We start from the raw sequence: 24,067 nt of genomic DNA on the forward strand, positions 1-24,067 counted from the left end.
ACCATAAACTAAGATATTTTGAGTACTTTTAGAAGGATTTGCTTTTGCTTTAACTTGAAAATTGTAACTTAATATCTGATCTTCATCTCCCTCTTGTCTGCGGGCTTCTTTGGGCTTTGGGCTTTGGGCTTTGGGCTGTAGGCTTCTATTGAAACTTCAGCAAAATGTTATTTGCAAATGCTATTTGTAAATTGTCACCAATTTTTTGTATTATTTGCAAATATTATTCCTAGTCGATTTGTAAAAGGGGGATCCCACAACCGGCACAAGTAGTACATATCCTCTAAAGTAACGTAATCGACGAGATTAGAATCGGACTGTTTGATCTGAATCGGAACCTATCTGAGCTATTTACAGGGAGTTTTGAGATTTGTGCAAATATTTAATGAACAGACCGAATTCAAATTCAAACAATGAATGAAATCTTCATATATGACTCCGTCTCAAAAAAGAGTGAACTTAAAATTGATAAAAACGAGTAAAACCATGGACTTAATACAGTGGCATGAGTCCTCATTTCTCTTTGAAGAGACGTAGATTTATTTTTTTAGAAATAACATCTAAAAAATACTGAGATGTACTGGGACTCTTAAATAGAAAAATTTATGAAAAAACAATCATCTCCAATAGACAGTTTCTAATTGTTCTTTTTGAAAACTTGATAGTGACTATCAAACCTATATTGATAAAATTGCTTACAACATCAGTTCCTAATTGTTATTACAGAACTTTTATTATAATATCAATTTTGTTCCTTGAATTTGCAAGCCTTGTATCCTGATCAACTCCTACAACAAGAATGAGACACTTTTTGCGAGGATAAAAAAGTGACTTTTTGCGACGAACTACTTTCATTGTTCAGTTTTTTCTTTTTGTGACGGATGACCGTCATAAATGCACTTTTTTCCTCGCAAAAAGTGTCTACTTTATTGTAGTGTCCTGTTGCAATCATGTTCTTGTTGCCACAACTTTGCGACTTCCGCATCTCGGTTGGTAACTAACCAAGGTAGTAACTTTTTCCTCGAAAGATAACTTCATTACATTGTCTCCATAACAACCACAACACCGCCATAGCATTTGCACATTGAAAGAAAGAAGAGATGTTTTGATGTCTCCATTGTGCATGAGATTTACCAAGTACTTCTCAATGCCACTAATTCAATAACAAATTCATCTTAAATGGACAATCTTTAGTAGCACTCAAATTGCAAAATTCATGCTAATAGGAAACAAAAGAGGATGAGCCAATTCAGAGAAAGGGTAGGCAACTGCCTATCCATAGAAATTAAAAATTAAGTACTTTTATATCGATTAATAAAGTTTGTCTATCTCTAATTTCTTATCTGTACCCATCGACTTGAACCCGTTTTAGTGTGTAGAGTGTGATTCGGAAAAAAAAAAAGTGATTCTTTTTTTAAAAGATTAGTGACTTTAAATGCTAACTAACAATTTCATTGATAAAAAAAAATGTATTTACAACGAATCAAATGATCTTAATTACTAGATCTAAACTCCATTATTCTCATTAATTCATCTAAACTACTCTCATCATCTAATTCTACTTATTTATACTCTTAAACACCATAATAACTGATTCTTCGGCTCTCTCCACAACCGGATCCACTTGCGTCCGATAGCCGTCATACTTTGAAGGACGGATCTACTCACCATTACACTTCGACGTCATGCTCCGACACTCACCATTGCACTTCGACGATTAGATCTACTCACCGCCGCCTCCGACAGTCGGATCTACACACCGTCGCATCCGAAAAAAAAAAAAAAAATTCGTGAGAAGAAAAAAGAAGAGAGAGAGTGATCCGGAAAACAAAACAAAAAAAGCTCAGGCGAATGCTAGGATTTGTAGGCCGATTTTAGAGGAAAAAAAACTCTTGGGATTCTTAGGGATGAAATTTGTAGGCCTAAACTTGCCTTTATGGGTTTATTTGGGGCTAAAGATATTTATATAACAAGTTTAATTTTAGAATTTTTGTTTAGAGCTCAACCCTAATTAAATTGTTAAGGTATTAGTTGTTGAGTTAGGTACCAATTATCCTGTGATTGACCATTTCTTCTTTAAATGTGTCTATTAGAATATCAAAAATGAACAAATACTTTAAGAATCCATCTAAACCTCTAATTGATTCATCTTTACAAGAATCACATGAGGTCCCTCTGATCCTACTCTAAGGCCATCTATATCTCAATATAATCCAAATGAGCGTGACAGAAATCGTCGATCTTATTTAACAAAAGTCTCATGTCAATCTGACCACCACGATTTTCTCCAGAGAGATATGGATGGTACAATGAGAAGATTTATTTAAAATTCCGTATTTATTGTTGAATTGTTCTGTCCATCTCTAGCTATGGCACTGAAAAACAGTATCTTTATGAAGAAAGCTAAAGAAAGATTAGTACAATGAATAAAATGAATAACATAAATAAATGAATTAACAAAAAGAAAATACAATAAACAACAAGTGAGCAATGCAGTGATCATGAAACTTTTAAAAATACATGCACCAAAAGAAATAATAGCGAATGACACAGAAAATTAAAATAAAACAAACACAAAAACAAAAACAAAACAAAAAAAGAGGGAGATTATTGTGTGCGTGTGTGTGTGTGGATTGTAATCCTCTTACAAGCATGTTTGTCATGTTAGTAATTAGTATCACCACCTTATTATATATACATATAAACATTGAAAATAAAATAATGTGAAATTGAATCAAAAATCAGAGAACCCTAACCCTAAACAGCACTGTGTGGATGTGTCAAGCTGTGAATTAAGAGATGGCAAATCAACACTGCTCTTGCAAACCAGCTCTTCTTCTTCCTCCTCATTGTCAGAACAAATCGGTAAGATATCCATAAACGGTCGTAATTCATCCTGATCCTGCTCCTGCTGCTCGGTCGCATTATAATTATTATTATTCACATAATTGTATGCCATGATATCATGGCCTCCTATGTCACCATTGTTGTTATTCTTCCTGTTTGTTTGATTGCCATTGAAATAAAAGTAATTTTGTAACCGTTGCTCCTGCGTTTCATTTTGCAACTTATTCTGACTCGGGTTTATGTCATCCAACGATACGAAGCTCGACTGACTCTGATCTGTACTCATTATTCACCAACAAATAAACTAAGATTATATAAATATATATGTTGTGCATATACAAAGATGTGAACCATCAATATATATAACGGCATTATATAAAATGGTATACTAATTGTGGTCCTTTTGGCATGGAATTCAAGTTGTGGGGTTGTTGCATGCATGCGGTTGAACTTGAGCATTCCTAAATTAGAACCAAAGAGGTTACAACTATGAAAATTGTAAAAATAATATCAAGAAATTAAAGAAAATGAATCTTTAATTAATTTTTTTTTTTGAGAAAAAATCTTTAATTAATTTTATACGGACCAGGATATGGTTGATCGATATCGTGCTGATTGGTTTCAATATTGCATTGGTTAGCTCGAATATCATTGATTTGGCACTGGGTGTAAGCGAGCTCTCTCTCCAAATGCCTGATAGATTCCTCGTAATATTTGATGAACGCGTAGCAGCCACCAGACGGGTTTTCAGCGCGCGTGTTCGCCTCGTATACCATTGTGTTGACGGCTTTCTGTCGATCAGGTGCTGACAACTGGCGCAACTTCTTGACAATATTGCTTACGCCAAAGAGCTTGTGCGCATTTTGGAAATCACTTTGCCGCTCTGGCGGAAAGTACGGCGCTAGCATGCACTGTGGTCCACATTTGCGTCTCTGATACTTGCACGCAGCACACGCAGACGAAATAGGTGTGGTAGGAGCCGAGAGGGGAAGATCATGTGTAGTGACCGCATTAACATTCACATTTATGATTGAACTTGCATCTCGGGAGGGAATGTCGATTGACGGAGAAGAGGGAGATGGCGAGGTGACAAGGTTGTGAGAGAAAGTATGAGAGAAGGTAGAGGAGGAGGAGGGGGTGGATGGCATAATTATAAAAATATAAATAAATATCAATTTAATACTATATAGGAATAAATTACGGAGGAGAAAAAGGAGGAGAGCAGACAAAAAAGGCGTTGGTTGAGAAATAGGTTTGGTAAATTTGGATCAAGCATAAATTTAGTTCTAATCAGATCTCTATTTGTGCTAAATTTGGCACTCTTTTTTTAGACGAAATGCCACCTCCACACGCATCTTTTCTCCTAATCCTAATCTGGCGCCAGCATTTACTGTCTTTTACTTAGGGGTGTCAATGGCACCCTTTTACCCGTTTACCTGATCCGTGACGTATTTGATAAGACACCTATGAGTAAAAAAAGCATTTTATGAACTTATCGGATACGAATATGGGTAAAGATTTTTTTTTTCGTTATCTAAACAGGTAAGGGTAAGGATATGGGTAAAAGCATATTATGTACCCGTTACCCGTCAGATAATTATAAAATAAAAAATTATATATTATATTTATTAATGAGAAATAAATATCTATATTCCAACTACTTTAGATAATTGTGTTACACTTAATTTACCATTAAAATACGTAACTAATTTTTAGCATATCCCTTTAGATTTTAAAACACGTGTGAAATGAATGCATTTTAATGTTTTATTTAAGAAACAATAAAAATAATTATTACATTAGAATTATCCGTTATTTACCCGCTATCTTTTCGTTATCCGACAACCATAAAGGGTAAGGGTAAGGTACGGATAAGGTAATTCATAACGGGTAAGGGTAGGGTATGGATAAGGACAATTTATAACAGGTACGGGTATGAAAATACTTTCATTCGGTTCTTATCGTACCTGTTGACACCCCTACTTTTACTGTAATTCCCAATTTTTTTTAAGAGATGTTGCATGCAAAAATAATATGAAGCAAAATCAACTTATTTGTGGAGATTATTAATGCTTATTTTTAAATGAGGATGGTTCAAATGCCTCCATGTTTTTGTGCCTCCGTCATGCCTCCATCTTTCTCTATTATTTTCAAAGTTCAAACAGTTGATCCGAACCGCTCAACCTAACCTCCATACTAAAATATGTTTGGAGACCAAATTTTATATTTTTAGGAATTTTTTTACTATTTTTTTAGATAGGTACAAAAACACTGTTTTTAGATGGTTTAGATTTACTGATTTTGTACCTATCTAAAAAAATAGTAAAAAAATTCCTAAAAATATAAAATTTGGTCTCCAAACATATTTTAGTATGGAGGTTAGATTAAGCGGTTCGGATCGACTGTTTGAACTTTGAAAATGATGGAGAGAGATGGAGGCACAAAAACATGGAGGCATTTGAACCCTCCTCTTTTTAAATTGATTCAAATTTGATGTACACTAAATTTATATATGTAATTTTAGTTTTTTTTATTTCCAAAATAAGTAACACAAAAGTTGGATGGACACTAAAATTTCTTTTTTTTTTCCTTTTTTGTTTTTTTTTGTTTTTTTGTTTTAATAATTCTAACTGTAGTAGAAATATGGGAGGATATTAATATATAATATCATTCCATAAATGAAAAGAAACTATTCATCTATGTTTAGTACATATATATGTCAAAACAATTTTGTGAAGTTAGGCAGACATACAATTTATATAAATTCATGCATTTCTCTTGCGTTCACTTAGCAGTTAAATTTATATCAAACTATCAGAGCAGCTTTCAATTAATGGGAGTTTTCTTTTCCAAATTTTGTCCCTAAGGTTTTCATCTAGCCGATTTTTTTATTAATCGAAAATAAATTAAAAAAATATCGAAAAACGGGATGATTTTGACAAAAATTCGATATCTACATAAAACTGGTTGTTTTATGCCGTTCCACAAGACGGGTCATTTTAACTTAAAAGTTGGGACGGAAATTCATTCCCGTCCGAAAGCAAACAACAACAAAAAAAACAAACAAGAAATCATGGGACAGGTCATTTTCTACCTATCTAAAAAAAATAGTAAAAAAAAATTTCAAAAATGTAAAATTTGGCCTCCAAACACATATTAAGATGGAGAACAAGATGAACGATTCGGATCTAACGTTTGAATTTTGAAAACTCGAATATTGAGCCGTAGCACCGTAGGTCTCTATGCAAGCCATAGCACCTTAGCCTTAGCCCCCTAATTAAATAAAAAGATTCATGCGATTTATCTATTTTTAACTATTATATTATCAAATTAAAAAAAAATGTAACTTAACAACTAACTAAGAAAGCGCAGCTGTGTTGTGGTACTGATATGGTCCACCACTAGTGAAAAAGACAAATTTCTGTTCACCACCTGTGGTCATTAATTGGCTATCACAAGCCGCTGTGGCGCTGTGTTGTGGTACTGATTACTGATATGGTCCCATATCTAAATCTATTTATTAAGAAAATATGGAATGGGACAATCTTCACCTAATCAATCCCTTTTACAATATTTTATTTATTTATTTTCGATTAATAAAAAAATCGGTTCATCTAGCAATCCTAACAGGCTTAATTTCAGTTTATTTTTGTTCCTTATTTTTTTATAATTTTATGAATATTCAACGATGTGGTACAATTTCTTCTTTTTTTAGGTTACAAAATATTTAGATAATGGTACCAATTCTTCTAATTATTGTTTCATCTCAACCTGTAAGCTGATGACATGTAAACTGACCCAAAACCTGAACCAACAAAATCAATAAAAGGTGCACAGGAGGAGAAAATCGAACAAAATATAAAATAAAAATAAAAAAGTTAAAAGTTAGGAAATGTTGAGGGGTTTTAAGTATTTTGTGTCGGTTCAAGAATTTTCTTTTTCTGTTAGATTGTGGACCAGGATAAAAGGAGACAAATAGGCTATAAAAAAAAAAGTGAATTAATGAAAAAAAAAAATCCAACAAAACTAATCTTAAATCTACCCACTAATTCTGATATTGATTACATATACAAAGTAAATTAAGAAAAACAAATAGCATAATATTCTTCGACTTCAAATTCACTTTTTTTCTAGTAAAATTTATAATGCAAGATGTTAACTAACAATGATACTGTTAACAAGATGATAAGAGTACAAAGGTAAAAGAGCTGCCTTTTTTAAAAAAAAAAAAAGATACAATTAAACATACAAAGACTATATATATCCAATCCAAAGAGAAACCTCACAAGCTGACAACCACAGATGATAAACACAGAATTGCATGAGCTAACAACTGGTGCTAACAATTCCTTGCCTTGATGCCATGAAATATATTCAACCAGGCAAGAAGACAGTTAAATAGAGATGGAGATTGTAAAAACTCTGATCTACTGATGATGTCTAAAATATCTAACCCATCTTCGACTTCTACTGGAGAGATAGAGAGAGGATACTTATTGTTCAAGCACAGCTGCACCATAATAATAAAAAAAAAAAACCTATAATTTTCCAAAGGAGAGAAGCTACTAATACATTACATGATGAATGAGGCTATGGCACTATGCATAGCTAATAATGGTCCGTACTATGAATCAATATCTCCATTTTCAAAGTCAAACAATCGATCTGAACCGTTCAATGTGATATCCATATAAAACTGTACTTGAAGGTCACATTTACATTTTTAAAAAAATATTACTATTTTTTTATATAGGTAGAAATTCACTTGATCTAAAAATTCTACACCATTCTAAAGTAGTGATTTTCTACCTATCTAAAAAAAATAGTAAAAAAATTCTAAAAAGTGTAAATTTAGTCTGCAAGTACATTTTCATATGGAAATACTATTTGGACTTGGGAAATAAAAATATTGATCCGTAGTACGGACCAATCTGCGGTATGCATAGTACCGTAGCCTCACTTGCATAACACATATATCCCTATTTTATTGTCCTTTTAACTTAATTTCACCATATTTGTGCATCGCATCAGAAGGAAACATTTTCATATTTTTTTTCCTTTTATCAGTGTGGATTTTCTTTTCATCAAACCGGTGTAAACAGTCATCACGACTAAGGACATGAAATTACCAATTTTCTAATTTGGATACAAACTTCTATTTTTCCAAAGTTTTCCCAACTTGATATAATATTTTAAAATAACCATCTAAAAAGAGATACGTACCTTGGTTAGCAACTGCTCAAGCACCAAAGTTGGAGAAAGAAAGGAGGAGAGAGAGAGAGAAGAAACAAAAATTAAGCAATTTAAGGTTAACTAAATCAAAGCCTTAATCTTCTATCGTTTTTATCTCTGTGGTTGCTCTGACGAAGAGGCCCCAGGAGTTTGCGCTGCATTTGGTGGTAGGCTACTGGAAGACCCGTTCTCTGACGGTGGGGCCGCCCCCCACTTCCCTTCTGACTCAAGAGGTTCTATCACATGAACTCCTCCGTCAGTGAGCCCAATTGCAAATTGGTTCGGCTCCAGTGGGTGTGCTGCAACCACAAGAGGATGCACATTTGGGCTGGAACAACAAAAAATACAAAAAAATAATATTATGTCTAAAAAGAATAAATATGGATATTAGAATAGGCCTTGTCTTGATCAGGATTCAGGAAACAAGCGAAATGGAAATATAGGCATAAATTGTAAGGTGAATTTTTCTAAAATTATACATTTCCTTCATTGTTTTCACATGGTAAAAGTTCAAATAACTTGGATCAAGAATTATCAGGCTTTATAACTCTTCATCCCAAAGATAAGAATTCTATTTTCTTTTCCTATACCAAATTTATGTCCAGTGAAAATCGGTTCAATATAGAAAATGAATAAGGCTTTATGCAAAGAGGCACCAGCTTAAGATGTGAAAAATATTAATTTCAGATTCATGAAGTCAGAAAGGTGTTCTCAGGAATAAAAAAATTAAAAAAAAAAAAACTAGCAATAGATATAAACTAAGATTACCTCTTCTACCAATTTGTTTTACAAAAAATTAATAATATTTATGTACTTTGTACTAAGCGATACCTGACATTGGGAGGAAGGTAAGCGGCAGGGAGGATACGACATCTAAGCTTGAGATTGGAAGCACTAAAAATGCACACAGTGGCATCCACAAATGTTGCATACACCAACTGGCTATCACATGAGAAAGTTGCATGTGATATAGGCGGTGCTGAGTTTTCTCGTGGGACCCACTAATACAAGAAGTAAAAAAAATCAATAAGATTTCTAAAAATCAACCATAGTTAACATACTTAATACGAGAATCCTAATCATGTCTTGTGTATTGTTGCAATGTTAAAAGTATACTAAATCTGACTTGGGCGTGCTCAGGTGTCACTTCAGCTCTGCAGTTTCATTTCAGATCAATTCTACATGACATGCATAACTGGTTCTACTTGAAAAGTAGTTGCAAATCACTAACTGCTTCAGCCCTCGGGATTGAAATTTAAGCAGATTTTAGTAGCAGCTATAAATTCATTTTTTCTTTTAAGCTACGAGTGAGGCTATGGTCCTATGCATATCACATATTGGTCCATACTATAGATCGATATCACCATTTTCCAAATTCAAACAATCGATCTGAACCGTTTGAACATGCTCTCCATATGAAAATGTACTTGTAGATCAAATTTTACATTTTTTAAGATTTTTTTTACTATTTTTCTAGATGGGTAGAAAGTCACTTGATCTAAAGATTCTAGACCATTAAAAAATAGTGATTTTCTACCTATTAAAAAATAGTAAAAAAAATTCTAAAAACTGTAAAATTTAGTCTGCAAGAATTTTCATATGAAAATAACGTTGAACGGTTCAGATTGACAATTTAGAGTTTTAGACTTTGAATACAAAAATAATGATCCGTAGTACAGACCAATCTGCACTATGCACAGTCATAGTAAGATGGTTACCTGTCTAAGACACTCTAACTTGGTGGTCTCATAGATGGCAATCTGACTCGCATGAACAACAAGGAAATTGATTTGGTCCTGATGGAACTGGACCCGTGTGTCAGACAAATTGGATCCAGAATGGCTTTGCGGGTTTGGTAGAAACTTGCTCCTTTGCTTCTCCCATCCATCAGTGCTCCACACACAGATCTGCAACAGAGAATTCAACAAGTTGTTATTAAGAGTGCTACATTGTACACCTTTTGTTTTGGTGTACATGAACTAGTGTCTAGCATTGTTTATTTCATGTTTCATGTTCGGAAGTCATGAGTTAGAAAAAAAAAAAAAAAAACCTAGAAACTTGTTTACTTGATCAATTGAATTTTGTATTATATAGATTGCTTATATAAGTGGATGTTATTTTTATTTTCTTCTGTATTTCCTCGGGTAATTTGGCCAAGCAAGAAGCAGCTGAGCTGTGTCCATGTTTCTTTCACTATTGTTTTAGGACAAAAACCAACCAAAGGAGAAAAAATTAGCTATATTACTAAAAGATTAATATTCAAATAAACAAACATTAGACTAGTATAAAGGAGCTTGTATAGGAACCTGAGAATCTGCTCCAGAGGAAACAAGCACATTTAACACATTGGAGAAGGCAAGACCAGTGATTCTCTTTGAGTGGCCTTTCAGTTTGCTTTTTACCTAAGAAAAAAAAAAGCAATATTAGATTTGTATGTGACAACGTTTGTACTTTTCTGATTCGGTATACAAGCAAAGAAATCCATGGAGTGCAATAAAACCATCCAATTCAAGATTTATTCCCAATTCCAGATCAAAAGCTATCCAAGAACAATAAAATGTTATTTCACATCATAAGGTGGTGTTTGGTTGAGGCCTAAACCATGGAATAAGGGGTTTAGGCCTCAGTTATTCCACCAAACACGGATTAACTAGGCCGGATTACAGATCAACTAGGCATAACACTAAAATTAGGCCTCTAAATTTAAACCACCTATCCAGGTGGCTTAACAGTTAGTCCCCTACGGCCCCACTGTCAGTCTATCCAATCTCCCCCCCCCCCCCTTTTTCTTTAACCAATACTATATTTTAATAACTTAGGCCATGACATAACTTTAGACCTCAACCAAACATGAATCGCTTAGGCCAGCTGAATAACCAACTTAGGCCTCAACCAAACACCACCAAGCTCTTAAATCCTCAATTGAGCCTGGATCAAAGTTCAAAACCTTAATTAAAAAATAAAAAATAAAAAAATAGGATAACAAGCAACAACCTCATCAACTCTGACATTGTAGATTTGAATGGTGGAGTCATCCATTCCAATGGCAATTATGTTGTTGTCTTGCGGGTGGAATGCTAGGAAAGTGGCAGCTGGTGGAGGCGGCATGAAGGTAGTCATTGTCTGTAAACAAAAGCAGATGTGAATTAATATTCCTCTCATTATTTTCGATTGTATCAAGTTGTTGGTTCATATATCTGTGCTACCTACTAGGAGCCAATGTACCTCTCAGCCATGTACTTAAAATGTAACAAAAATACAAAACATAGCTTAAATAAATTTTAAAGCAAAGTCTTGGCTCCTGTGATCCACTGAAGTACAACAAAAATCTAAAGAATCCTTTTAGAAGCAACTAAATAATAGAAACACCACGAAAAACCAAAAAAAAAAGAGGGGGAGAAATAAAAAAGAAGTTTTGACTGTTCCAGTATATAATAGTATCATTATCCAGTCAAAATTACCCTGGTATAGACTATATGTACCTTAAAGGTCATCATATTGAAGAGAGAAATCTTTCCGCCAGAAGCTGACATGACATAAGAGTCGTTCTTCGACAAGGCAAAGCATGGCACAGCATCCTCAGGATTCGAATCAGTTACGTCATTCGTCATAAGAATGCCACTCGGTGGTTGCCACAATTGTGGCGTTACCCCAGCAGTTGCCTACATATTGAAAATTCAAATTTAAATTGATACTGGTCAGTATCAATCACTCTTGGAAAATACTCTCTCTTTTTTTTTCCTTTTTTCTGCCCTGGATATATTGCATTCAATAACCAGAAATAACCAGTAGGAACTGCTATCGGTTTATATCTGTTGATCAATGGAAACAGGCATTTATTGCTTTTAAAAGAAATAAGAGAAAACAGTCACCGGATGGGTTGCACAAGTCGTGTATAAGCAATTTATCGCATTTTGAAACAACCATGGTCACAATCGGCGTTACCTTTCCACTAGGGTTGTTATCATTACGTGGCCATTTCCAGAGGAGATGAATAGCATTTGAAGCAAGAGCCAAAAGAGCAACACCAGAGTTTGTATAAATCAATCTTGAGATCTGTAATTTAAAACTTCATTTAGACATATACCATGCGGTGGTTCATACCAGTGCTGGTCACACAATACAATGTGGTACCAGCATTTCCAAGAGAACATTTCAATTTGATAACTTAATACAATACAAACTGGTACCTTGCTTGTTCTCAAATTATCCATGAGCCTAAGAGATCGGCATTGTGCTGGCTCATTAATTTCGGTAAGCTTCCACATCATCTTAGACTTGTCAGATGCATCTTCAACTATTCTGGGTTTTATATCCACCATGCCTTTCATATCCCCATTCTATTCAATTTTACCAGTGCCAGTGAGAGTTTAAACAATGAAACTAATCAGACAAAACAATAAAAAAGAAGATAGAATTGCTATGGATCTTTCAAAAGAGTTGATCTAATAAGATAGTATCGTATTACAAAGTACAGTGGACAACAGGAAAAGACCTGATTATGTGTACCATTAATACTGGTAAAATCCAATGTAACTTGATTTTTCTACTTTGTTTCTAAAGTTTTAATCATCTTTTTTATGAAACCTGATGTTTAAGGCTTCAATATAGCCTGTCAATTCTCATTTTTCTATCCAGTCGGTATGGATTCCATCCTGGCAGATCACAATATGAAGGGGGAATTTCATGTATATCCCTCAAAAACTTCAAAATTATGTATTTCCCCCTCTAAAATTCATAATATCATATTTATCCTTCTAAATTTCAAAAACTCACAAATTTACCCATTTTATTGCCTTTCTATTAAAACTCATTTTAAATTTATAAAGTACCCATTTTACCCTTTATTAAGATAATAAAAATATGTAGCCAGTTCAAGAAAAATTCAGTCTTATGATTTGTCAGTTTTCGATGGCAAATGATTCATTCCATTACTTGTGATTGGTCGGTTTTTGAGGGGTATACATGAAATTATGAAACAATAAACAAAGTTAAACTTTGGAGAAAAGAACGAAAAAGAAAGAACTAACCAATGCAGAGATTGGTGTCTGAGGAGTATTTGGTGCACCAGTTGTCGAAGCCCCAGCAGATGCTGCAGCAGCAGCAGCTGCCGCCACCAATGGATTTACTATAGGCTGTGAATATAATAATACAAGCATGGTTCAGGTATGGTACCATATCAAGTGACCAAAAAAGGGGCAAAATCGTAATAATGCTACCTTAGTATTTGATTCCGAAATTGCCCTGGAAGCATCAAATTGTCTGCTTTGACCTTCAAAGGTGCGTAGTAGTCGCAATCCATCAGCATTTGCCAATATCTTTATACCATTTTCATGAGTAGACACAGCCAATAGTGTTCCCTCCTTGTTGAAGCGTATTCGTGGACTAGCCTGTTTAAATAAACAGCAATGCATACATAAGCATTGCGCCATCTCTAGAAAAGTACTGCCTAGTACATGTTATAAAACAGTAATGGAACTAGCAAGTGCAGCGTGCCAAGTCAGATAAAATTTACTCTTATGTTACTTTTAACTGAACTTGATCTTTAAGCCACAATCAAGGCCCAAAAACTTTTAAAAATGTGCAAAGAAAAGTAAAAAAAAGTTTACAATCTGAACTGAAACAAGTATTCATATACTTAAATTTCTAGTAACAATAACAACCAAGCCTTTAGTCCCAAACAAGTTGGGGTAGGCTACAAATGAAACCCAATCACAATCATAAAATCAAGATAAGTGGTAATAAAGTAGTAATAAAAATAATAATAATAATAATAATAATAATAATAATAATACTAATAAAAATAGTCATAATAATAATAATAGTAAGAGTAGGCATACTAATAGTAATACTGGTATCAATAATAATAGTAATAATACAAATACTAATATTAACTATATTCTACCTAAACTATCAATCGTCGGGGTCAAAGTCCTAAGCTTACATCCTTGCCTCCAAATTACTAGTCCTATGACCTAAGACCTATAATACTACTCCTAAATAATCCCTAACTACTACTAGGTCATGGTTCTGGTACGTGGATCGCTAGCTTCCACGCGCTCCTATCCGAAGCCCACTCCCTAGATACATTCCACTCCTTCAAGTCCCTTTTTACTGCTTCGTCCCATGTCAATCGTGGCCGACCTCTGTCTCTCCTTGTGTTTTCGATACACCTTATAATTCCAGTACTCACCGGTGCTTCAGGAGGCCTCCATTGGAGATGTCCAAACCATCTCAAGTCGTGTTGGACGATTTCATTTCATGAGAGTGGCTGTTTTTTGACCATTGGTTTATCGTTGGCTCGCCACGCCTAGTAACAACAAACAGAAGAAAAAAAAACTATGCACTCTGCTATTCCTCAAATCAGTCCCGTATATCAGATATGCAATAATTCTGTGGTCAATAAAGCAAAACTGATACTTGAAAGCAGACCCATAACAATAGCATGTAATTATTGGTTTAAAAAAAAAATCATACCGGGAGGCCACCTTCAGCATCTAGAGTTGTGAGCAGATTAGTGTTGTCCATATCCCAAAACTTGATCACAAACTCATCTCCAGCTGCTAGGTACCGGTTTTTAGTGGTATCAAATTGCACCACACCAAGGGACCTCTTTCTGAAGCCCTGATATGTCCTCTTCACTGCCCCCTCACTCTCATTCCACTCCACTATAAATGATTCCCCCTCCTTGCTTGTCCCGCAAGAAAACAGCCTATAATAATAATAACAAAAAAAGAAGAGGATGGCAATTATGAAACTTTTGAGCTGAGGAACTAAATAATGTATCTATATTTGATATTTAAGATGAGGTCTAGAATGCAAGAAATATTAAAAACATCACATGTATCCCATGAAAGACTTGAAAATACCCCTCATTTCCCCTTCTTTTCAGGAAGTTGTACAAATTATTCCTTTTTCTCCCTGTTTTTTTTTCCTCAACTTGGGTAATTCAAACAAAAAGATATAGGTCATTCTTCCATGAATTATAGTGACCCATGTCATATTCCTTTTCTTGATAAAGAAAAACAACTGACCTGGTGCCATCAGCACTATAAGCCATGGTGGTGCACCAATGCCCAGGCGCATCATAATCAACCCTAGACCCCAAATTGTCATACAACCATGCCTTTATTTTGCCATCCAAGGCCGTAGAGAAAATGAACTGGATGTTCTCCTTGTGGTGGGGACAGACAGAGTAAACAGGAGCATCATGCCCTTCAAAAGTGTACTGCCGGGCCCCGCTCGTCGCGTCCCAGACCTTGATTGTTTTGTCATCTCCACAGGTTATTACGCACAGCTGCTTGTTAGGGTGAGAGAATGCTATATCGTTTACACCCCCGGTGTGAGCATCTATCTGTTACAACTCAATACCAAAAGGAGGCAGAAAATATTAGGAATCAACTATGGATAGAATCTCAGTTCAAGAGGAAATATTGAATATCAATCCAAAGAGGTCCATTGGTCAGCTTATTTCAGGCTACACTGGTTCCGTATGGTATATTGGATATCAGATTCTTGCTTTTCTTTTTAATCTTTTGTTGCCTGATATTTCTGATTTGCTTGAGATCCATCTATCCATTTGAATCTCCATTTGTATGATTTTGCAATACAGACTTCTCTAAAGTCATTGCCTACCAAGAAAGCATACCTCTAAGTGTTGTCTAATATCGCCACCACCATGATATGAGTATATTTGTACAACATGCTTCGAATAAGCGACACCTGTATTACAACAGATTGTTACATTACAGTCAGGGTAAGGTAAATGCTATACACTTAAAGTGTTGTCTAAGATTTATTAAAATAATATAGATTTTTTGATGAAACCCAGCAAATTTTAATGTATGCCCTAAATTTTTCATTCTCAACTACTAACACTAAGACCTTAACACAAACCCTCATCTGCAACATCTCATTGCTTGTGTTTACTAATGTATTTCACTCAAATAAAAAAAAAACCTAATGTATTTCACAACTTCTGTATTTTCTATTAGAGACTTGACAAAAGAATATATAATGAACTTTTCAGGGATATTTCCTGTTGAATAGGTAGAGAAATTTCTGAATAGATATTTCATTGCACAGATACGCTGAAAGTTTCTAAAATCGGCAAGGCACATCCAAGTCAGACAAAATATTTAAAAAACACCTTTATGCAAAATGAAGAGAGCACCACATCGGTCTTAAGGATCCATGGGTTCAAATAGAAACATATAAGCTTACCAAAGAGTGATCCATCAGGGCTCCATATCACACGGTTGACAGACACTGCAGGATCTTTAACTAGGGAACCCTGAAATTTGATTGCATAATCTGTCAAACAATTATTCATGATATGTATTTAGATTAAACATAATGCGGAAAAAAAAAATATATAATGGACATCTGATCAAAAATAATGTGCCACAGATCAATTTCATTAGTACTGAGTGCCAAACAGATAAGAAATATCCTAGTATTGACTTTTTCTCTTGCGCCCCAATGCCATCAACAAAGATGACTTTTTCTCTTGCTCCACAACCTCCATATAACCTTACCCTCCTATCATTAAATATCCAACCAAAAAACACAGTGTAAATGCCAAAACCAGGTAAAGCAACTTGATGAGAATACATACCTGTAAGACCATGGAGCATTGTGAAAGTTCCCAAACTTTGAAGTTCCTTAAAACCAATCTCTCCCTCGTACCCACATCCCAAAGTCCGATATCTCCCACATTTGTACCAACTATATACATAAAGAAGGGCAAAATATAATACAGAAATGTTACAACTCAAGATGCCTTCACTTAGTTCACTAGCAACAAAAAAGTTGCATTTTTAAAACATTCAATGTGCTCTTCTTTCAAATCATCTAAGTTCTCATACCAAGTTTCTACTTAAATAGATGCATGAATTCAAATTGCCCCTGGCACCACAACTACAATCTTTTCAATATAACCATAAAGTGATAAATCAAACTAAACCTAAAGTCATCTCATGCTTCCCTTCCAGTTTTTCAGAAGATTCTGGACCATCCAAAGACAGTGATTTTATACCTATCTATCGAAATAGTAAACAATTTCCAAAAAAATATAAAATTTGGCCTTCAACCACATTTTAATATGGAGATTATGTTGAGTGGTTCAGATCGACTGTTTGGACTTTCAAAACAAAGATAAGAACATGATGCATGAGTGGCGCATTAACCCTAAATTCATCTCATGCTCCCCTTCCAGTTTAACCTACTATTGTACCAGTTCTGTACAGAGACAGAGAGGTTAAAGCATACCAAGAAGAATAGTCTGGTTGACAGGATGAAAATCCATGCTCATGGGATTTGATCCCTGGATAAGGTTGCGAACTACCGTCTTGGGTATGTCTTCCGGAACAGGGGCATACATCACCTGGTTGTGGCTGCTCTGAGGGTAGCTTGCTGGAGTAATATTCACTGCCAAATTACCCTGTTTTTGTTTTCACAACAGGTTTCAAATAGTCATTGCACCATTAAATATTGCTAGAAGAGCTTTACAGTGAAACTAAATAACACAAATGTAAAGGCAAATGTGAAGACATTAAATAAAACATGAAAGCACAAAACAAGGTCTCAAAGCTCCCTGATATGGTACAGTACTATGGTTTAGTATTTTGTTAATTGAAGGGTGAAGAAAAATTAAAAAGAATCAAAATAAAAAATAAAAACACAGACCTCCTCAGAAACCCCAATAGGTCTCATTCGCTTGTTAGAGTGTTCCGAAGAATCTCCTGCTTGATAATCAGCTGCAGGAAAACCAGTTGGAGGTGCTCTCTTCAGCAATTGAGCTATATGTTAATCACCAGATAATACCATATCAAATGAAGAAAATAATATAGAACTATAGCAGTTATGACTGGTGTTATCAGCAACAATTATAGTTTGAATTATAGTTTGCTCATTCTCTTTTCCTTTTCAGCTTCTTCCTTTTGCATGTGTGCTTTTATAATTATCAACCTTTTTATTTGTTTTCATCTCTTTTATATCAAGGCAAACCTTACCAGGATTTGTAGGAGCACCAAGCCCAATAGGACCACCTGATACTACACGTGGAGTAAAAAAAAAAACTGTGTAAGAAACTCAAAAACAGGCTTCTATTTTTCTTTTTTCACTAATGTCATTTAACTCAGGATGGCAACTCTTGCGCCAAAGTACATGCCAGACTATAAATTAGGTACAGTATAATCTTCATTATATCAGGTTCTTTTTATTTTTATTTTTTTTAACAAACAAAATAGTCCTACCTGGAATAGGATTTGAAGGAGCACCTAACCCGATGGGTCCCCCAGAGACAGCAGGATGATTTAAAGCTGCAGAGGCAATCCAACTTTCCCTTTTAGTAACTTATCATAAACAAATTAGTTTTATTAGTCCAAACTTCACTTACTGTTGAAATTCATCCTACTTAACTGTTGGAAACTTGGCTGAATTGCAGCAGTCTTTACTGGTACGAACTGGTAAAATAAAAACTGCTGCTTACCTAAAAACTGATTTCTCAATATACTGAAATTTTCTTACAACTTGCACCCAATTGCATAACATGCTTACAGATTTATAGCAAATCCATCTATCTAATTTTAGAACCCACTACTTCCTATAACTGCACTACAATCTAAAATTAGCACCTATTACCATAAATACCCCTGCTGACCAAAAGTAAACTACATGCTCATCATGCTTCTAATTTCTGACTTCACTAAAATAGATTGATTATAGCATCCACGCTTCTTCTGATGCTAATTATAGCAACTTTTAATCAATTTTCAACATTAACTAATATAACCCCAAGCAATTACTTGGCATAGTTAGTTAAACTTAGATCAAAGACATCTACTGCTCCTTTTAAATAAGAACAAGCAGGTGGCATCGGTTGAAATTATTAAAAATGGAAAATTAGATGACAAACTAGTACAATAACCTAATATTGGAGGGCCTGATGAGAAGACTGTACCGGGATTAGCGGGACCGCCTAGTCCCATAGGTGCCATAGGTGCCCCAGAAACAGCAGGATGACTTACAGCAGAAGGGTTTGACATCCACCCGGCCAGTTGCGTTGGTACAGGTGCTGCTGTCGGTTGGAAGGGCTGAAAAATAATATTATGTAAGTTCACAAGCTAAACAAGTGAGTTCTCTGATATAATATAAACTGATATTTAGTTAACGAAATTTTAAAGGAATATTATCCACTGTTATATGTGCCTCTCATCTCGCTATCTATTACCTCAGCTACATGATTTTCAAATTTTTTTTCTTAAATTTCAAACAGCCTAACATATGAGAATTATTGGAAAAACATATTTATCATTTCTTAAGAGGCAAGAAACATGAACTCGAGTACAGATCAAATAAGGTCAAACATATTTATCAAATAACGTAAGAGATTTATTTGATTAAGATTGCACAGATAATCAGCTAGAGAGAGATACCCCATGAGCACCCAAGGGAGGGAAGCCGCCTCCTGGTTTAGGCATGGAGCCAAGCAATGGATTGTTGGCTGGACCTGGAGCATGCGCACCATTGGGTTGGCCACAGGTATGGTCCACAAAAAGGGTCTTTATGTCTGGATTTGGCCTTGGATTTTTGCAAAGCTGGTGCTGCCAGTTTAAACTGTGCATAAATGGCACCGTATATGTCAGAAACTTGGTAAATTAATCATAAAAAAAAGATCAAATATGCCGAATTATAAAAAAATAAAAAATAAAAAAAAGATACTAAACCCGGGGCAACAAAGATGGATTCTAAGAAACAAATATATTCTGGATTACGAATATTACCTTTGGTTGATTAAGGTACGAAGCCTAGAGCTCTTTAAGCTTGGGAACTGGAGTTTATCTCTGAAGAGAGGATTTGCTTCAATTAGCTTCTTTAGTTCAACAAGCATTATTGACCTTGCTGATTTTGTATCTCCGTATTTCGAGAGCTGCTCATTCTCTCTGCCAGAAAAAATATTCATCACTCGTCTTCTACCTTTCTTTGGTGTTCAATTGCACAAGTTTGCTTCTATTAGCATAGTGTTAATTGATTTGTGGCAATTGCACAATGGTATTATCGAGGATAAATTTGGTCAAAAGATTGACGATTACTAGAACAATTCATAGTTATAACCATAGAAAAAAGAGAACAATGCATCAAAATTGTAGTACCTGAAGTTATCCAAGGTGAGAAGCTGTGTTATCTCCTTATATAGCTCCTCATTGAAGGTAGCAAATACTTTTAAATCCTTGACCAGTATATCAACTGCCTTTGATCGATCATGCCTAGAATAGAGAATAGCAACCATCAATTACAGATGACCATTGCCTTGGCACATAAAACTTAGTCCCTAGTAGGCAAATCCGATGCTTAAAGCCTCATCTGATTACACTGTTATTTAACAGACCTAATTCTAGATTAAAATAAATAAATATATATATATATACACATACACACACACATAAACAAAAAAGGCGCAAACTAAAAACAAGAACAGATCCACCAAAAAAATAAATAATCCATTCATCTACCTCATTTAACTAGAGAGAAGCAGACAGATTCTCTGCTAATCTTTCCGAAGGAAATAATGAGGACCTATGTGCAATATGTTTTGATACTTCATGAAACCAAACATGACGTTCCTTAATGTTTTTACAGGTACACATAACAAAGAGAGATACTAGGATATTATGCATAGCGCGGATTGGTCCATACTATGGATCAATATCTTCATTTTTCAAAGTTCAAACAGTCAATTTGAACCATTCAACATGATTTCCATAAGAAAATATACTTGTAGACTAATTTACTAGTTTTTTAGATAGGTAGAAAATCACTACTTTTGAATGATCTAGAATTTTTAGATCAAGTGATTTTCTACCTATCAAAAAACTAGTAAAAAAATATTAAAAAATGTTAAATTTGATCTACATGTGCATTTTCATATGGAGATCATGTTGAAAAGTTCAGATCAACTGTTTGGTCTTTGAAACGGAGATATTGATCCATAGTACGGACCAATCTGCGTTATACATAGTACCATAGCCTCACTCCTAATAAAATATAACAGGAGTATAAAGGCATACTTGTCGAGCGCCTCCAGATACTTCTGTTTGCGAATCTCAAAGAAGATCTTCATTGAATAGCGATTGTCATCTACTTTGGTGAAGCCTGACAGGTATTTCTCCACCTCATCCCAATTCCCATTTTGCACTTCCTCTTCAAAATGCTTCATGTTGAAATAGAACCCTGACTCCTGCTCCAGCCTGCAAATAACAAGGCAATCAATAATTTACTTCATGGTATAGTCCCTGAATTAACACTAACACGTGGTATTATTACCGAAAGTAAATACTTTAAAAACAGTACTGTTATTAATAGCACATATCTGTACTTAACAACACAATGCATATGAATTCTAGATGTTTGACATTATAAATTGTAACATAATAATGCAATAATTTAGTACTTGACTACTACAAGGTCTCAATTTCCCAAAGAAAAATAGTATTAAAATTGGCTAACACTACGGTATCTAAAAAAAGTAGTAATGTAATATTTAATAGTTCAAAACTGCAAACATCAAAATTCATTAAATCTGTTTTTGGCACTAAAGTTATCAGAGGCTCTTAATCCGCTTAATCATGAATATGTTAAATCCATTTTTTAGAAAAAATTTAAACCAAGGGATCAAAAATCTATTTAATCGCTGTTTTTCAAATGCTTGCTAACAATTGTCCTCAAGATATTAGTTTCCCCTTGATCTTCACGCCAAAAAATTCTCAAAAGATCCATAATATTACAACAGTAATGAACTCATCTGGAAATGAAATAACAAATTTACGGCCATAAATCAGAGTGCTTGGCCAGAATTACAAAATGTCTGGAATAAGTACGTGTTTTATATTTTTGTTTCTCACTTTTTCCCCAAGGACAAATATATCAAGCTAGCAACGCAGAAATTAAGGACACAAGTTGTGCCCAACTTCATTTTCAAATTCTATTTTTTTCTTTTAGAAAATGGTGCCAGTGCCGCATGTTTCCATAGAAACAAAAATACAATAATGCAAAATAAGCACTTCTTAAACTACCTTCAACTACTACCTACACATTCTCATACATTACCATTGTCTCAAATGAGCATTCTCTGGCAGAAACACATAAAAAACACGGTAAACAGATACTAGGAGTTGAAAAACAAAGTCTATAAAAGATATCAGAACTTTTTTTAGAGACAAATTTGCATACTAAATACTGCCAACAAAACATTACATTAGCATTTATATCAATTTTTTTAAACAATGAATAGTTAGCATTTCTACTGCACATTTATTGTTTACATGCTGAACTGTATCCAATGAAATTTTCTATTTCCATCATTTATCAAGAAAGAGACAAAATATTGACTCACACTACCAAACAAAAAATGTGAGCTGTAACTAATATCCTCCAAAACTTTTCGAAATAAGAGCATTTAATACCCTATGATCCTTCTTCTTTTTCCTTTTTATTCTTTATTATGTCCCTTTTGGGTTTGAGTGGGGAAGCGTTACAGTCACAGTTATACCAAATTACATTCATAAATACACCGCTGTAAAACTATTAGTATATTATATGCTCCTAGAATGATGAGAAACATTGCCTGCAATCTACCTATCTCAAAGTCCAACACAAATTACCCAACCACCCACCCGCTTTCTCAATTCTGATAATTGATATCCTTTTGAGGGTATGCATGACATAGATTAGGTAATACAGCATATTTTCAGTGCAATAATATAATAACATAAAAAAGGGTATTACTTGTGAACACTTTCTTTAAACTTCTCTTCATCTAGGAATTGTAGTATTAGAAAAACCAGCTCTCTACTGAGAGATGACATGGCCGCTCCTGCAGGCCCAGCTCCAGCTGAACTCCACAAAACTATACAAAAAAAAAACTGTCAGTAATTTGTTACCAGCATCAGAGATTTTCTAAATGCTGCATAGAATACAATGATCTTGACACATGTTATTTTGTCTCGTAAACACTGTGCAGAGATAACATTCAATTATATGTGAACCACATTTTAGGAAAAATAATAAAATATAAACTCTCTCCTGTTATGGAGCCTAAAAGTAAAATCATACAGAAACAAGAACAGTTCGCGAAAAGGCCAGATTTTTCTAATTTGTAGCATTTTACAGATCGAATTAGTTCTACACAACCTCAAAACTTTGCCTAGGTAATGTTTGTACTTACAAAGGCACTAATTCTAATAGTAAACCAAGCAAATTCCTAAAAAAATGACTACAAAAAGGGCTAATTCCAACCTAATTCCAGCTCAATTCCAATTAATACCAGGCAAAGTAACACATACAAGACTATCCCATCTGACACGAGCAACAAAACCTAATTCCAGCAGATTTTCAACAGGATAACCCTAATACCACCACTATTCCCTTTACCAAAACTCTTATTCCAACTGATTTGAGCACGAAACAGCCCTAATTCGAGTTGATTTCAACAAACGAACAGGTTGCTTTCGTGCATGAGTTGCACATGGCGCGTACATTCTAGAAGGAAGGAAGAAAAGAGAGAGAATGGATCTGACCTTTAGAGGAGACACCCGCGAGATCGAAAGAGAGAAAGTGAGAGAGAGAGAGAGATTAGGGTTTTTAAGGGAGAGAGAGCTGTGACCGTAATTCGTAAATCAGGAAAGGGAAGAGGCGAAAACAACAACAAAGACTTAAATTAGCTCGTATTGATAAGTGGACTGACTTATAAGGTGAGAAGTAGATCTGCTTATAAGATTACTTATCAGCTTGAAATGCGCTGGATAAGGTAGCAATAAATAGGGGCCCACTTTTCCTACTAACATTGGTAAAGGCATCCAATAATTGAATCTCAGATTCATCTCCCATTAATTTTCCTTAATTTGAATTTTTTTTTTCATTTTAGAAATATTATTCATTACCAAAAAAAAAAATTTGTTATGTGCAAAAAATGCATTTGTATCTATTA

General features: G+C 34.5%; 2 protein-coding genes across 8 annotated transcripts; both read right to left on the reverse strand.

Moving 5' to 3' along the window:
• Positions 1–2,617: 2,617 nt before the first annotated feature.
• LOC144546338 (uncharacterized) lies at positions 2,618–4,093 on the reverse strand. Of its 2 annotated transcripts, XM_078294883.1 has the most exons (3): positions 3,434–4,093; positions 3,237–3,308; positions 2,618–3,123 (listed from the first exon to the last, which is right to left on the reverse strand). In XM_078294883.1, the coding sequence occupies exons 1-3, from the start codon at positions 3,993–3,995 to the stop codon at positions 2,735–2,737; spliced, it is 1,023 nt and encodes a 340-aa protein (XP_078151009.1). In that variant the 5' UTR covers positions 3,996–4,093; the 3' UTR covers positions 2,618–2,734. The 2 variants fall into 2 exon arrangements, with proteins under 2 accessions (XP_078151009.1, XP_078151010.1); XM_078294884.1 differs by lacking the exon at positions 3,237–3,308.
• A 2,982-nt stretch (positions 4,094–7,075) lies between these two features.
• Positions 7,076–23,796, reverse strand: LOC144546275 (protein TPR3-like). Of its 6 annotated transcripts, none has more exons than XM_078294833.1 (27): positions 23,658–23,796; positions 22,867–22,987; positions 21,150–21,329; positions 20,235–20,348; positions 19,866–20,024; positions 19,518–19,698; positions 19,043–19,175; positions 18,336–18,401; positions 18,093–18,128; positions 17,767–17,879; positions 17,350–17,521; positions 16,697–16,806; positions 16,303–16,372; positions 15,728–15,801; positions 15,114–15,433; positions 14,557–14,791; positions 13,299–13,469; positions 13,110–13,214; positions 12,270–12,419; positions 12,025–12,135; positions 11,562–11,741; positions 11,074–11,202; positions 10,386–10,481; positions 9,798–9,986; positions 8,911–9,080; positions 8,071–8,407; positions 7,076–7,357 (listed from the first exon to the last, which is right to left on the reverse strand). In XM_078294833.1, the coding sequence occupies exons 2-26, from the start codon at positions 22,944–22,946 to the stop codon at positions 8,191–8,193; spliced, it is 3,561 nt and encodes a 1,186-aa protein (XP_078150959.1). In that variant the 5' UTR covers positions 22,947–22,987; positions 23,658–23,796; the 3' UTR covers positions 7,076–7,357; positions 8,071–8,190. The 6 variants fall into 6 exon arrangements, with proteins under 6 accessions (XP_078150959.1, XP_078150958.1, XP_078150957.1 ...); XM_078294832.1 differs by having other exon boundaries at positions 18,093–18,134; XM_078294831.1 differs by having other exon boundaries at positions 18,336–18,434.
• Positions 23,797–24,067: the final 271 nt, after the last annotated feature.

This window comes from Carex rostrata, chromosome 29 (genome assembly GCF_964058835.1).
Source record: "Carex rostrata chromosome 29, lpCarRost1.2, whole genome shotgun sequence".
NCBI classification, from domain to species: domain Eukaryota; kingdom Viridiplantae; phylum Streptophyta; class Magnoliopsida; order Poales; family Cyperaceae; genus Carex; species Carex rostrata.

Bases quoted from the DNA above. Each gene is read 5' to 3' on its own strand.
- LOC144546338 (XM_078294883.1), bottom strand. From the start codon at position 3,995: ATGCCATCCACCCCCTCCTCCTCCTCTACCTTCTCTCATACTTTCTCT. The intron at 3,309-3,433 runs GTCCGTATAAAA...GTTCTAATTTAG, and splicing joins TATCGATCAACCATATCCTG to GAATGCTCAAGTTCAACCGC. The intron at 3,124-3,236 runs GTATACCATTTT...TAATGAGTACAG, and splicing joins TGCCAAAAGGACCACAATTA to ATCAGAGTCAGTCGAGCTTC.
- LOC144546275 (XM_078294829.1), bottom strand. From the start codon at position 22,946: ATGTCATCTCTCAGTAGAGAGCTGGTTTTTCTAATACTACAATTCCTA. The intron at 18,135-18,335 runs GTAGGACTATTT...CTCCACGTGTAG, and splicing joins TCCTTCAAATCCTATTCCAG to TATCAGGTGGTCCTATTGGG. The intron at 10,482-11,073 runs GTTGTTGCTTGT...TTTTTTTCTTAG, and splicing joins ACAATGTCAGAGTTGATGAG to GTAAAAAGCAAACTGAAAGG.